At 49.1% G+C, this 16243-nt stretch overlaps 1 protein-coding gene across 1 annotated transcript; it reads left to right on the forward strand.

The window, feature by feature from the left end:
* The first annotated feature begins 2311 nt into the window (after nucleotides 1–2311).
* LOC134399285 (sialidase-3-like) lies at nucleotides 2312–14085 on the forward strand. The gene is made up of 2 exons (XM_063127270.1): nucleotides 2312–2542; nucleotides 12668–14085. Exons 1-2 carry the CDS (start codon nucleotides 2336–2338, stop codon nucleotides 13724–13726), a joined length of 1266 nt encoding a protein of 421 aa, XP_062983340.1. The 5' UTR covers nucleotides 2312–2335; the 3' UTR covers nucleotides 13727–14085.
* Nucleotides 14086–16243: the final 2158 nt, after the last annotated feature.

Here is a 16243-nt window from a genome sequence, read left to right on the forward strand (position 1 = left end):
CGCCAGGTTGAGGAATAATAACCCAACGGGTGGGGAAAGGAGTCTTATCTAGTCTCTGCAATGTGAAGTTGTCTTCATTAGTTTTATTTGGTTGATTAGTTTTATATTGTTGATTTTGTCTGTATTTTTTATCCAGGTTGCAAAACTCCTAGAGAATTTCTTTAAAATAAATAAATAAATAAACGTTGCTTCTCATATGAACTGTCTCCCGAGGCACAGCCAGAGAGACGCCGGATCCCAGACAGGGGAGAAAGGGGTTTCGGTTTCGCTCCCTTGGGCTGGGGCGGCGGTTGCGCGCAAGGCAGCCGGCGCCGCTCTATGGGGCGGGATTAGGGGCGGATGCGTGGGGAGGAGAGAGCCCCTTGCCCTGGTCCTGCGACCTAAGGAATCAGCTGAGAGGTGAGTGATGCGGGGGAAATACACCTGGTGGTGTATATGTGTGTGTGTTGGTAGGTGTAAAGCGGGGGTAGTACCCGGAATAATTCCCCTCCTCCTTTATGGAAATAGAGCCCCCTCCTGCGTGTCCTAAAAGTGAAAGCAAAAAGTAGAAAAATGGGCGGGAGGAGGGGGGACTTAAGACTCTCAAGAGGCAGCTGGACAAGCATCTGTCAGGGATGCTTTAGGGTGGATTCCTGCATTGAGCAGGGGGTTGGACTCGATGGCCTTATAGGCCCCTTCCAACTCTGCTATTCTGTGATTCTATGACTAAAGCCCCCATCTGCCCAATGGCCATGTGCATCCATCCACCCCAAGCCAGGGCTGGGTTAAGACACGCAGAGGCCCCCATACTGTAAATATATAAAGAGAAAAAGTGTATTACATCACAATAATAATAATAATAATAAATGTATTTCTTGCCCGCCTCTCCATTTTGATCGAGGCAGGGAGCAACAATAAACGATAAAATACATAAAACTGAATTAAAACGTAATATACATTGTTAAAAACATCCTAAAAACATCTTAAAATCCCACTGGATAGGCTTGCCGGAAGAGATCAGTCTTTATAGCTTTCTTGAAAGTTAGTAGACTGTTAAGTTGATGAGTCTCCTCCGGCAGGCCGTTCCACATTCAAGGAGCAGCAGAAGAGAAGGTCCTCTGGATAACAGTTGTTAATCTAGTTTTCGTTGGCTGAAGTAAATTCTTCCCAGAGGACCTGGGTGTGTGGAGCGGATTGTATGGGAGAAGGCGATCCCGTAGGTAGCCTGGACCCAAACCATGTAGGGCTTTCAAGGTGATAACCAACACTTTGTACTTTGCCCGGAAACTAATTGGCAGCCAGTGAAGAGATTTTAAGACTGGTTTGATGTGGCCACCCCTAGGTGTACCGGTGACCAGCCTGGCTGGCATATTTTGAACTAGTTGAAGTTTCCGGACTAGGCACACAGGCAGCCCTATGTAGAGCGCATTGCAGAAGTCGAGCCTTTAAGTTACCAGTGCGTGCACAACCGTCTTTAGGTCTTCCAACTCTAGGAAGGGGCGCAGTAGGAATAAGAAGGGTCATGTAAGGACAAAGCGATAGAAGCTGATGGTGGTTAAGCAGTGTTAGACAGCCTTCTCTGAAGATGGGTATAAAAGCACTGATAAAAGTAAGTTGAGTTGAACTTCTTGTAAACTGGATCTTTGCCGTCTCGGGAAAAGTGTGGAGGCATGGAGAGAAAGATGTAAGCAAGCCCGATTTGTGACATTGCACAACATCATCACTGATCACGGGGCACTTCAGTAAAGGTATCAGCCTTCAATTTCGATTTCCTGGCTTTGTGAAGCATGGACCAACAGCCTTAACTCTTAATTTGGGGTGGGTGGGTTGTTATCATTGATTTTCCCTGGTTTTTGAAAAGGGAATTTATAAAAACAGTCTTAGCAATCTAACCCCCTATTTATGAATTTGACTCTACTTTCTTGCAAGTTTACCTATACGATAAATAAGATTACAAATACTTAACTAATGGTAATCATGGTTTATTTCAAGAATCGGGGTTCTGGGATCTCAAGGAGAATTTCCATAAATGGAATCATAGACTCATTGAATCGCAGAGTTGGAAGGGGCCTATAAGGCCATCAAGTCCAACCCCCTGCTCAATGCAGGAATCCACCTTAAAGCATCGGGTATGTGTGAGAGCGAGGGGTGAGTGGGGAGAGTGTGCTTAATCCTGTTTTTAAAATATTGTAGCTGCGTCCTGGAAGGTCGGCTAAAAATAATTTCAGTAAATAAAAGACTTGCTTCGTGCAGGTGAGTTGAGTTTGCGTTCTAGATTATTATTGTTTTCTCATTCTCTTGATGTGCTTGTTTCCCCCCCCCCCTTCCTCAGAATATTCCATAACTCCCTGAAAACATGTCTGAGTCTCCAGTCAGCCCTGGGAAGGTAACTCTCTTCCGTCAGGAAGCACCAGGAGGCCTCACCTACCGCATTCCAGCACTACTCTACCTGCCCCCTGAGTCAGCTTTCCTGGCGTTTGCGGAGAAGCGCTCCTCATTCAAGGATGAACACGCCGAATTCCTGGTGATGAGGCGGGGACTGAAAGACAGAATGTCTGTCCAGGTAACACCGAGAGCACATATTTTATTTATTTATGTATTTATTTAAAACGTTTCTTGGCTGCCTTTCGGGCCAGAAGCCCTCACAAGGCTCTGTGCTTGCCTTTCACTCCCTTGTTTTGGTTTATTATTTTATATTATTTATATTTTATATTTTATTATTTATTTTATTTTATATTATTATTTTATATTATTACATTTATATCCTACCTTTCTTCCTATTATTTATTTATTTATATAGCCCCATCAATGTACATGGCGCTGTACATAGTAAAAGAATAAAACAGCAACACCCGGCCACATAGGCTTACATTCTAATAAAATCATAATAAAACAATAAGAGAGGGAAGAGAATGCACCAAATAGGCGCAGGGGGCAATAAAACTGATGGTGTGAAAGTAAGGACAAAGTCAAGTTCCAAGAGCTGTAGAAAAAAGAAAAGTTTTCATACGTGCTTTAAAAACAGTCATTGAACTCGTGAGCTGCAAATGCTCTGGAAAAGAATTCTAGGTGTAAGGGGCAGCGACAGAAAATGGACGAAGCCAAGCAAGGGAAGGAGAGGCCCTTGGGCGGGGAAGGAATCCAACTCAGCATCTCTATTTTTATTCTCACAACAGCCTTGTGAGGTAGGTCAGCTTGAGGGTCAGTGACTGACCCAAAGTCACCCCATGATCTTCATGGCTGAGTGGGGACTAGAACCCGGATCTCCCGAATTCCAGTTCCACCGCTATACCACACTGGGTCTTGATTTTGTTTTGAAAGAGTGTGCATTCAGTGTATCGGCAACATTTGAGGTGGATATTTTGGGCTGCATTAATAGAAGTATAGCTTCCAAATCGTGTGAGGTGTTGGTTCCTCTCTATTCGGCACTGGTTAGGCCTCATCTTGCGTACTTTGTCCAGTTCTGGGCACCACACTTCAAGAAGGACGCAGACAAGCTGGAGCGTGTTCAGAGGAGGGCAACCAGGATGATCAGGGGTCTGGAAACAAAGCCCTATGAAGAGAGACTGAAAGAACTGGGCATGTTTAGCCTGGAGAAGAGAAGATTGAGGGGAGACATGAGAGCACTCTTCAAATACTTAAAAGGTTGCCACAGAGGGCCAGGATCTCTTCTCGATCCTCCCAGAGTGCAGAACACGGAATAATGAGCTCAAGTTACAGGAAGTCAGATTCCAGCTGGACATCAGGAAAAACTTCCTCACCGTAGAGCAGTACGACAATGGAATCAGTTCCCTAGGGAGGTGGTGGGCTCTCCCACACTAGAGGCCTTCAAGAGGCAGCTGGACCACCATCTGTCAGGGATGCTTTAGGGTGGATTCCTGCATTGAGCTGGGGTTGGACTCGATGGCCCTATAGGCCCCTTCCAACTCTACTATTCTATGATTCTGACAAATGGCTATGTTTCTCCATGTCCCAAGGGTGAGAGGAATCAAAGATCCGGTGTGTTTCCAGATTCTCCTAGCACAACCAACAATAAGGCATTGTGCCAGCTACTCTCTCTTTTCTTTCTTACCAGCAATAAGAGATAATTCTTTCTTATCTACAATAAGAGATAAGATTGCATATGTTTTAATTTTCTAAAGCTGCCTTGAGTCCCAGCATTGGGGAAAAGGTGGGAAATAAACAAATAAATGAATAACTGTAAAACCAATGAGCCCATGCTTAACAAACATGGGTCTATCTGTTTGGCCCGTATTATTATTATTATTTATTTATTTATTTATATAGCACCATCAATGTACATGGTGCTGTATAGAGTAAAACAGTAAATAGCAAGACCCTGCCGCATAGGCTTACATTCTAATAAAATCATAATAAAACAGTAAGGAGGGGAAGAGAATGCAAACAGGCACAGGGTAGGGTAAACAGGCACTGGGTAGGATAAAACTAACAGTATAAAGTCAGAACAATATCAAGTTTTAAAAGCTTTAGGAAAAAGAAAAGTTTTTAGCTGAGCTTTAAAAGCTGCAGTTGAACTTGTAGTTCTCAAATGTTCTGGAAGAGCCTTCCAGGCGTAAGGGGCAGCAGAAGAGAATGGACGAAGCCGAGCAAGGGAAGTAGAGACCCTTGGGCAGGCGAGAAACATGGCATCAGAGGAGCGAAGAGCACGAGCGGGGCAATAGTGTGAGATGAGAGAGGAGAGATAGGTAGTGGTTTCTTTTTTAAAAAATCATGTCTTAAGAACATAAGAGCCCTGCTGGATCAGACCAAGAGTCCATCTAGTCCAGCACTCTGTTCTCACAGTGGCCAACCAGCCATCAGCCAGGGATTAACAAGCAGGACATGGTGCAAAGCCACCCTCCCACCCACTCAATGGCCTAAGAGGCCCCTTCCAACTCTACCATTCTATGATTCTATTATAGTTAAGCAGATCTAATTCGAATTTCAGTATATAGCATAGATGTGCCTTGGATGGTATAGCAACAAAAGCCTCTTGGTTACCTATTTCAACCCGTCGCTGTGTCTTGTTCTAGTGGGGTCCTCAGGAGTCCCTGAAGACTGCCATGTTGCCCGAACACCGCACCATGAACCCTTGCCCGGTGTACGACCAGAAGAGCGGCAGAGTCTTCCTCTTCTTCATCTGCGTGCAGACTTACATTACGGAGGGGCACCAGATCCGGACAGGGAGGAACGCCGCCCGGCTGTGCTACGTCTTCAGCCAAGATGGCGGCCGCACATGGAGCCAGACGATGGACCTGACCGAGCAGGTGATTGGAGAGGACTTGAAGAACTGGGCCACCTTTGCTGTGGGGCCGGGCCACGGCCTGCAGTTGAGCTCCGGGCGCCTGGTGGTTCCGGCGTACACCTACTACATCCACAAGCGTTTGTTTGGTTACGCGCTTTCCTGCTGGATCAAGCCCCATTGCTTCACTTTCTATAGTGACGACGGTGGGCAGAGCTGGGGACGGAGCCAGTTGCTGGAGACCTTGCGGACGTCGGAGTGCCAAGTGGCTGAGCTGACTTGCCCGGATGATTACCGAGTGTTATACTACAACGCCCGCAGTCCAGACGGATGCCGGGTTGAGGCCATCAGCATGGCCGATGGACGCTGGCTTGAGGAGCCTTGCCCGTGCAAGGAGTTGTGTGAGCAGCCGCCACATGGTTGCCAGGGGAGTGTGGTGAGTTTTGCCCCAGTGCTGAAGCCTTCGGAGCAGGACCGAAAGGAGGATACGGATGCATCAACCCTTCCGCTGGGCATTGACCCCTCGTCAACATCCTCCAAGGGCGCCAAGTCCTGGCTGATTTTCTCCCATCCCACACACAAACGAAAGCGCCTGGATTTGGGCATCTACCTGAATACTTCCTCACTGGAGAAGCATTGCTGGAAATCCCCCTGGGTGCTGTATGAAGGCCCCAGCGGCTACTCAGACCTGGCCGTGTGCGAGGAGGGGGAGTCCCTGACTTTCGGGTGCATGTTTGAGTGTGGGGTGTCCTGCGAGTGTGAGGAGATTGCCTTCCGGCTGTTCACCGACGTCGAACTCCTGAGGAACGCGAGGGAAGCTTGCTCTTGTGCAGCTTCCCAAAACTAAGCTCAAGAATACGCAGCCATCGAGGGCAGAAATCAAGAAGCGTCCTTTTGCCCATCTCTGTGATGCCACTGTCTCGGAAATATAGAAAATGGCCGCTGCCTCTCGGCGATAAGGAACAGGCCTTCCTATGTACATCGTGACAGAATACCTCGTTGTCACACTGTGGAGGGCCAGGATCTCTTCTCGATCCTCCCAGAGTGCAGGACCCGGAATACTGGGCTCACGTTACAGGAAGCCAGATTGCGGCTGGACATCAGGAAAAACTTCCTGACTGTTAGAGCAGTACGACAATGGAACCGGTTACCTGGGGAGGTTGTGGGCTCTCCCACACTAGAGGCCTTCAAGAGGCAGCTGGACAGCAATCTGTCAGGGATGCTTTAGGGTCGTTTCCTGCATTGAGCAGGGGGTTGGACTCGATGGCCTTGTAAACTCTGCTATTCTATGGTTCTGACAAATGACTGTTTTTCACATGTCCCCAAGGATAAGAAGAATCGAAGATCTGGTGTGCTTCCAGATTCTCCTAGCACAACCAACAATAAGGCATTGTGCCAGCTACTCTGTCTTTTCTTTCTTACCAGGTTATCTGCAGTAAGAGAGAAGATTGCTTATGTTTTAATTTTCTAAAGCCTCCTAGGGGGAAAGGTGGGAAATAAATAAGTAAATAACTGCCAAACCAATGAGCCCATACTTAACAAACATGTGTCCATCTGGTTTGGCCCTTAGCTGTTTTTTTTAAATCATGTCTGCTGTCTTAAGAACATCAGAAGAGCCCTGAGGCTGGATCACACCAAGGGTCCATCTAGTCCAGCACTCTGTTCACACAGCAGCCAACCAGCCATCGGCCAGGGATGAACAAGCAGGACATGGTGCAGCAGCAGCATCCCACCCATGTTCCCCAGCAACTGGTGCAGACAGGTTTATTGCCTTGAATACTGGAGATCATAGAATCATAGAATAGCAGAGTTGGAAGGGGCCTACAAGGCCATTGAGTCCAACCCCCTGCTCAATGCAGGAATCCACCCTAAAGCATCCCTGACAGATGGCTGTCCAGCTGCCTCTTGAAGGCCTCTAGTGTGGGAGAGCCCACCACCTCCCTAGGTAACTGATTCCATTGTCGTACTACTCTGTGCTTGCTGCTTGCAGTGGGGAGAGAAGACCTTGGGGCTGCAGGAGCCTGGGCTCTGCAGTCTCTTTCCCCCAGCTGCTGAACATCTGCTGACTAGTGCCCCGCCTTGCTTACAGGTAAAGCTCCAGCCGGCCAGAGGCAGCGCCTCGGCGACGCGCAGAGTACGCACTTGGCGCCGCACTTTGCGTCGCACAGAGGAGCCACCCTGTTTTGAAGAACACCAGCCGACCAGCAACCAACAGCAATTTTTCAAAAAACTTTTAATCAATTTTTAAATAATTTTTAATATGTGCCTGGGGAGCTCTGGGGAATATGGGGGTGCCTGCATAACTGTGGTCACGGATAGGGGGAGGTATGGTGCTGGGGGAGGAACAGGCCAGATGAGGAGAAGAGGGGACAGATTCCTTACAGCTATCCCCTCTTCTAGTCCTTCCCCCAACCAGATGGTTCCTGGCGGCCTGTTAGGATTGCACTCGAGGAAGCCTCCTCAGATGAAGAGGAGGCAAACTTACAAGTAGTAGAGGGTGTCTCCTCCCCCACAGCCAGACCAGAGACCGGTGCACAGTTGGAAGGGAGTCGTGCAATGGAGGAGGATGCAGGCCCCGTGGAGGAGCCACGGGTCAGTCAGTCACTCCCTCTGCCTGCCTCTCCTGAGGCTGAGTCAGAGACGGAGGTGGTTCGACCACCCAGCCCCCGCGAAAGGAGACGTAGGAAAAGGGCAGAACAAAGGCAGGGGATCAGGCGAAGTACGCGCCTGCAGAACAGGCACGGAGAAAACGCTGAGCTGTAGTAAGGGGAATGAGGCACAGCTGGGAGCTGGGTGGGGTCATGCTGGCAGGGCTTGAAAAGGGGAAATCTGACCGCTGGTCCACTGTAGCAAACACCTTTCGTTCCTCCGGTTGCTACTGTGCCCCACGCCTTACCGTTTGTCTGTGACTTTGGTTTCCTGACCTGGACTGGCTTGATTGACTCTGCTTGAACGTTTATCCCTGGCATTTTGGACGACTGACTTGGCTCTTGATATCGGACTGGACTTGACCTTCGCTTGCTCTTGGCTCCTTGACCCCAGCACCCTCTGTTTGGTTCTTCGACCCGGATCGGTAGGCTTGCACTTCAGAACTTGTCTCTGGCTAGAACTATTGGACTTTACTTAAAGGACTGTGTTTTTCTTAAACTGCAGCAGTTCCCTCCTGCATTCTTGGCCAGAGATTTATGGCTGGGTAATTGGCAATAAAACACTAAAGCAATAAAGCATTCAGCAGAACGCCTTGACTCGTGGCTGGTCATTGAAACGGCCATATCAGCTTGCTCTCGGGTCTGGTGGTGCTGCTGCTGAATGCCAGGTCAGTCCAAAACAAAATCTCTCTCATCCATGATCTGATTGTGGATGAGGGGGCTGACCTGGTATGCATCACTGAGACCTGGGTGGGGGAACTGGGAGGGGTTGCTCTCACCCAGCTCTGCCCTCCTGGGTACTTGGTGCAGCACCAGCACAGACTCGAGGGCCGGGGAGGGGGGGTTGCCGTGGTCTATAGGAATACAATCTCCCTCTCTAGGCTTCCTGTTCAGTCGAGTGCTGATCTTGAGTGTCTGTACTGTGTGTTGGGTACTCGAGACAGATTAGGGATTCTGCTGGTGTACCGTCCACCCCGCTGCCCCACAGTCTCCCTGCCTGAGCTGACGGAGGTTGTCTCGGACCTGGTGTTGAGAACCCCTAGGATGGTGGTTCTGGGGGATCTCAACTTCCATGCCGAGGCTGCTGTCTCTGGAGCGGCTCAGGACTTCATGGCTGCCATGACAACCATGGGGCTGTCTCAACATGTCATCGGCCCAACACACGCAAAGGGACACACGCTTGATCTGGTTTTCTCGACTGGGCAGGAGGATGGTGATCTGGAAGTGGGGGAACTAACATCTACCCCCTTGTCATGGTCAGATCACTTCCTACTAAGGTTTAGACTCTCGGCGGCCTTTCCCCTCTGCAAGGGTGGGGGGGCCTATTAAAATGGTCCGCCCCCGGAGGCTAATGGACTCCGATGGATTCCAGAGGGCTCTGGGGGATTTTCCTGCTGATATGGCCGGTGCTCCTGTCGAAGCCCAGGTCGCTCTGTGGAATGCAGAGATGACTCGGGCGGTTGACACGATCGCGCCCAAGCGTCCTCTCCCCTGAGCAGAGCCCGGTCAGCTCCTTGGTATACACCTGAGCTGAGGGCGATGAAGCAAGAGGGGAGACGGCTAGAACGCAGGTGGAGGAAGACTCGTGCTGGGTCTGATCGAACACGGGTTAGAGCTCACTATCGAGCCTACTCTGTGGCGGTGAGGGTGGCAAAGAGGCAGTTCTTTTCCACCAGCATTGCGTCTTCTCAGTGTCGTCCGGCGGAGCTTTTCCGGGTGGTTCGCGGCCTGTTACACTCTGGGCCAGGGCGAGAGATGGTGGAACCCTCGGTAGCACGCTGTGACAAATTTGCACGGCACTTTGAAGATAAAGTCGCTCAGATTCGTCATGAATTGGACACCACACTTAATGCAGCTCCACTAGTAGAGGCGTTCAGAGCGCCGTCTGGTTCAGTTTTATTGGATGAGTTTCAGTTAGTGAGGCCCGAGGATGTGGACAAGGTGCTTGGCCAAGTCCAGTCGACCACCTGTGTGCTTGACCCTTGCCCCTCATGGCTCATTACATCAAATAAGGAGGGGATCGCCGGCTGGGTCCAGGAGGTTGTAAATGCCTCCTTGAGAGAGGGAGTGGTGCCGGCCTCTTTAAAAGAGGCGGTAATTAGACCACTCCTGAAGAAGCCTAATCTGGACCCGGAAGATGTTAACAACTACAGGCCGGTGGCTAATATCCCTTTCCTGGGCAAGGTGCTTGAGCGGGTGGTTGCAGGACAACTCCAGGCACTCTTGAATGAAACGGATTATCTAGATCCATTTCAATCGGGCTTCAGGCCTGGTTTTGGAACGGAAACTGCCTTGGTCGCCCTGTGGGATGACCTCTGTCGGGAGAGAGACAGGGGGAGTGCAACCCTGTTGGTTCTCCTGGACCTCTCAGCGGCCTTCGATACCATCGACCATGGTATCCTTCTGGATAGGTTGTCTGAGCTGGGAGTTGGAGGTACTGCGTTGCAGTGGTTCCGCTCCTACTTGGATGGCCGATTCCAGAAGGTGGTGCTGGGGGATTATTGCTCTGTGCCGTGGCACCTAAGCCATGGGGTTCCACAGGGCTCTATCTTATCCCCTATGCTGTTTAACATATACATGAAGCCGCTGGGGGAGGTTATCCGGAGATGTGGACTGAGGTGTCATCAATATGCGGATGATACCCAGCTCTACCTTTCCTTTTCATCAAACCCAGGTGAGTCAGTGGCTGTTCTGAACCAGTGCCTGGGCACGGTAATGGACTGGATGAGGGCTAATAAACTGAAACTCAATCCAGACAAGACGGAGGTACTGTTAGCGGGTGGTTCTTTTGTCCGGCGAGGTGATGTTTGCCCTGTCCTGGACGGGGTTGCACTCCCCCTAAAGGATCGGGTCCGTAGTTTGGGGGTGCTCTTGGATCCAGAACTGTCACTTGAGGCACAAGTGAACTCAGTGGCAAAGAGCACCTTTTATCAGCTCAGGCTGATATACCAACTACGCCCTTATCTGGACAGAGATAGCTTAGCTACAGTTATCCATGCTCTGATAACCTCTCGTTTGGATTACTGCAATGCGTTATACGTGGGGCTGCCTTTGAAAACGGTCCGGAAACTTCAACTGGTGCAAAACAGGGCAGCAAGGTTATTAACAGGGACTGGCAGGCGAGATCACATTACGCCAGTCCTTTTACAACTTCATTGGCTGCCAGTCCAGGTCCGGGCCCAATTCAAAGTGCTGGTATTAACATTTAAAGCCCTAAACGGTTTGGGGCCAGGTTATCTGAAGGAATGCCTCCTCCCATATGTACCTACCCGGACCTTAAGATCATCTACAGGGGGCCTTCTCCATGATCCCCTGCCAAAGGAAGTGAGGCAGGTGGCTACTAGGAGGAGGGCTTTCTCCGCTGTGGCACCCCGGTTGTGGAACGAGCTCCCCAGAGAGGTCCGCTTGGCGCCTACACTGTACTGCTTTCGTCGCCAGCTGAAGACCTTTTTATTCACTCAGTATTTTAACACTTAATTTTAACTTAAATTTAAATTTTACTGTTTTAACTCTGTATTTTAATCCTATATCAACTTTGCTGTGTGGTTTTATCCTGGTTGCGCTTTTTATACTGTATTTCGTAATTGTGTTTTAAACTGTTGGGTGTTTTACTGTGGTTTTAATTTTTGTGAACCGCCCAGAGAGCTTCGGCTATTGGGCGGTATAAAAATGTAATAAATAAATAAATAAATAAATATGTCTTGAGAAGATTCTACCCTTAAAGGGGGCCTTAAACATAATTAAAAATCAAATAAATGAACAGATAATCCAAAATACAAGGCAGCCACTAGTCTAGAATGATCTTTCCAAATTTGAAAAGATAGATATAACCAAATTTGATATTTGCTTGGGTGGGTGGGGATTATTTATTTAGAATGTTTTTATCTGGTTGAGCTTTTATATTGTATTTTATGTTATGGTTTTAGATTGTTGTTTATACTTTGAATGTTTTTAATTTTTGTAAACCGCCCAGAGAGCTCCGGCTATTGGGTGGTATAGAAATGTAATAAATAAATAAATAAAAATAATACTGCTCAATATACTAAAACCCCTGTGTGTTTTACATTAGAAATACAATGTACCAATAGAAAAACAGGATAAAAATAATCAATAAATAATTTAAAATAGTCCTATAAAATGATAATAGAACAAACTAGTAACAGAACCCACTCCAGGGCAGGAAAAGCCTGTGTGAAGAAGTAGATTTTCAAGAAGCATTTAAATGTTGCCACTGTTTCAAACCATTTGTGAGAACGTGTTCCAAAAGGAGCTGGAATGATTCTTGGAAGAATTTTGCTGGAAAGCAACATTCTGGAATTGGGATTCAGGGTGATATTTCTCATGATTCACCCCTGTGGCCATGTTCTCCAAGGTGATGGCTGTTCTGGATTTTGTGTTCTGTACTTGGGAGCCATGATAAGAGTGCAGGACATGGAATCATGGGCTGAAGTTACAGGAAGCCAGATTCTAGCTGGGCATCAGGAAAAACTTCCTGACTGTTAGAGCAGTATGACAATGGAACCCATGACCAAGGGAGGTGGTGGGCTGTCCCACCCTAGCGGCCTTCAAGAGGCCGCTGGACAACCATCAGGGATGCTTTGAGGTGGATTCCTGCATTGAGCAGGGGGTTGGACTCGATGGCCTTATAGGCCCATTCCAACTCTACCGTTTTATGATTCTATGATAGTTAAGCAGATCTAATTCGAATTTCAGTATGTAGCATAGATGTGCCTTGGATGGTATAGCAGCAAAAGCCTTTTGGTTACCTATTTCAACCTGTCTCTCTGTCTTGTTCTAGTGGGGTCCTCAGGAGTCCCTGAAGACTGCCATGTTGCCCAAACACCGCACCATGAGTCCCTGCCCGGTGTACGACCGGAAGAGCGGCAGAGTCTTCCTCTTCTTTATCTGTGTGCAGACTGGCATTACGGAGTGGCAGCAGATCAGGACAGGGAGGAACGCTGCCCGGCTGTGTTACGTCTTCAGCCAAGATGGCGGCCGCACATGGAGCCAGACGACGGACCTGACCGAGCAGGTGATTGGAGAGGACTTGAAGAACTGGGCCACCTTTGCTGTGGGGCCGGGCCATGGCCTGCAGTTGAGCTCCGGGCGTCTGGTGGTTCCAGCGTACACCTACTACATCCACAAGCCTTCCTCCGGTCAAACACCCGCCACCCCCTGGACCCACCCCCATTGCTTCACTTTCTACAGCGATGATGGCGGGCAAAGCTGGTCCCAGAGCCAGCTGTTCATGGCCTTGCGGACATCAGAGTGCCAAGTGGCTGAGCTGACTTGCCCGGATGAAAGCCGAGTGTTATACTACAACGCCCGCAGTCCAGACGGATGCCGGGCTGAGGCCATCAGCATGGCCGATGGACGCTGGCTTGAGGAGCCTTGCCCGTGCAAGGAGTTGTGTGAGCAGCCGCCACATGGTTGCCAGGGGAGTGTGGTGAGTTTTGCCCCAGTGCTGAAGCCTTCGGAGCGGGACCGAAAGGACGATACGGATGCATCAACCCTTCCACTGGGCATTGACCCCTCGTCAGCGTCCTCCAAGAGCGCCAAGTCCTGGCTGATTTTCTCCCATCCCACACACAAACGAAAGCGCCTGGATTTGGGCATCTACCTGAATACTTCCCCACTGGAGAAGCATTGCTGGAAATCCCCCTGGGTGCTGCATGAAGGCCCCAGCGGCTACTCAGACCTGGCCGTGTGCGAGGAGGGGGAGTCCCTGACTTTCGGGTGCCTGTTTGAGTGCGGGGTGTCCTGCGAGTGTGAGGAGATTGCCTTCCGGCTGTTCACCGACGTCGAACTCCTGAGGAACGCGAGGGAAGCTTGCTCTTGTGCAGCTTCCCAAAACTAAGCTCAAGAATACACAGCCATCGAGGGCAGAAATCAAGAAGCGTCCTTTTGCCCATCTCTGTGATGCCACTGTCTCGGAAATATAGAAAATGGCCGCTGCCTCTCGGCGATAAGGAACAGGCCTTCCTATGTATCTCGTGACAGAATACGGGGAAAGGAAGCCTCAGCGCCTGCAGTTCAAAGTTTCGACTTGTTGTGCATCACACATGTGGGCTCTGCGCCTGCGTGGCGCCACATTTCTGGAAACTTCTAGAGCTGAGGAAACCGTTTTGGCGGGAACCCCTCCCCCACTGTTCACTTCACATGTCCTAATGGCTTCCCACCGTTCCCTCGGTTCTCTTTCAACCGCCCTGCCGAAAGGACACCTCACCGGGACCTTCGTTCTCTTCGGAGAAAATTTTGGAGCCCTAGCGGAGTGATTTTTTCTTCTTTCTAACTTTTCTTTCTCTGTTGGTATCTTTTTCTATTAAAAAAAGAAAAAAGAAGTTTTCCGCTTTGCAGCTTTTGTCGTAATCTTTGACTGCAGTGAGGTGCGAAGGCCCCTTTTTGCAAATGTGTAGCATATGGCAGTAAGTTGCCCCCTACCGACGGCCATTCCTTGTGCTTACTTGACAGGTTAGAATCATAGAATAGCAGAGTTGGAAGGGGCCTACAAGGCCATCAAGTCCAACCCCCTGCTCAATGCAGGAATCCACCCTAAAGCATCCCTGAGAGACGGCTGTCCAGCTGCCTCTTAAAGGCCTCTAGTGTGGGAGAGCCCACAACCTCCCTAGGTAACTGGTTCCATTGTCGTACTGCTCTAACAGTCAGGACGTTTTTCCTGATGTCCAGCTGGAATCTGGCTTCTTTTAACTTGAGCCCGTTATTCTGTGTCTTGCACTCTGGGAGGATCGAGAAGAGATCCTGGCCCTCCTCTGTGGTTGTCACACTCGGGAGGGCCAGGATCTCTTCTCGATCCTCCCAGAGTGCAGGACCCGGAATACTGGGCTTAAGTTACAGGAAGCTAGATTGCGGCTGGACATCAGGAAAAACTTCCTGACTGTTAGAGCAGTACGACAATAGAACCAATTGCCCAGGGAGGCGGTGGGCTCTCCCACACTAGAGGCCTTCAAGAGGCAGCTGAACAACCATCTGTCAGGGATGCTTTAGGGTGGATTCCTGCATTGAGCAGGGGGTTGGACTCGATGGCCTTGTAGGCATCTTCCAACTCTGCTATTCTATGATTCTGTGATTCTGCTTCGTTTGGGGATGCTCACTACTCACCGCCACTATATGTGATTTACAAAACAAATGAAACGGAATTGCTCAGTTGGCCTCAAAAGCAATCTTGTGGGAAAGGGCCCTGGGAGCTGTGGTTTCGGCAAAAACAAACTTAGTGTTGGAGCTGGCAGAATCGTCCTCTCCAGGACATTCTCGGTCCCTGATTCTAGCCATGGGTCGAACCGATCCTCTCATCCCGGGCCGATTTCTAACTGTCTCTACAGTCAAACAATTATTGAAAAAAGCAGGAGCTCCCAAACCTTCTGCTGATGGGCCGAAGAAGTAGAACCGGAGAAACTGGTCCCACAGGAGTCAGTGTTTGACACAGTCCCATTTCAAATTCCAACTCCTGCACCATTGTTGGACTCGCCTGTCCCATGATGGACACCATCGGTGTCGAAGCAAGAGCGGACCCCATGTCCTCAACATCAGAGGGAGAGATAAGGGATTTGTTGCCACGGAGAACACTCCCTGAATATCAAATTCACCGCGAGCCCCTGCCAAAGGAAGTGAGGCAGGTGGCTACCAGGAGCTGGGCCTTCTCCGCTGTGGCACCCTGGCTGTGGAATGAGCTCCCTAAGGAGGTTCGCTTGGCACCTACATTATATGCTTTTAGACGCCAAGTGAAGACCTTTTTATTCTCCCAGCATTTTAACAGTCTATAAATAAATTTTAACTTGGTGTTTTAAATTTGTAATTTTACATTGCTGCTGTTTTTATCCGGTTGAGCTTTTATATTGTATTTTATATTATGGTTTTATACTGTTGTTTTATACTTTGAATGTTTTTAATTTTTGTGAACCGCCCAGAGAGCTCCGGCTATTGGGCGGTATAGAAATGCAATAAATAAATAAATAAATAAAATCCGGATACCTTAGGATTTTACAGCTGCTGTCTGTTGGCCTTTTCCTGCGGGTCACATAACAGGCTTGGCTTTCATGCAGTGCCTGGAATGGGAGGAAAGAGGACAGCTACAAGCCCCACTGGAAACACTATGGGGAAGGTATGTCACTACACTTCCATTACGATTTTCATGTCCAGAGCCTAATCCGGTCACTAGTGAGAATGGTTTGTACTCTCTATTAGCTTATTTGGCACCGTTCATGCCCATTTTTTAAAAAAATTAAACGTTCTTAAAGCTTCAATGCAGGTGAGATCTTCGTCAGGGTTATTTTCCTCTCTGTTTCCTTCTGTTCTCCATAAGCATTAACCTGCTGTGTGTTTTCTGCGGTTATCCCATGAAACTGATTGGTGGGAG

This window comes from Elgaria multicarinata, chromosome 5 (assembly GCF_023053635.1).
Source record: "Elgaria multicarinata webbii isolate HBS135686 ecotype San Diego chromosome 5, rElgMul1.1.pri, whole genome shotgun sequence".
NCBI lineage: Eukaryota > Metazoa > Chordata > Lepidosauria > Squamata > Anguidae > Elgaria > Elgaria multicarinata.

Bases quoted from the DNA above. Each gene is read 5' to 3' on its own strand.
- LOC134399285 (XM_063127270.1), top strand. From the start codon at position 2,336: ATGTCTGAGTCTCCAGTCAGCCCTGGGAAGGTAACTCTCTTCCGTCAG. The intron at 2,543-12,667 runs GTAACACCGAGA...GTCTTGTTCTAG, and splicing joins AAGACAGAATGTCTGTCCAG to TGGGGTCCTCAGGAGTCCCT.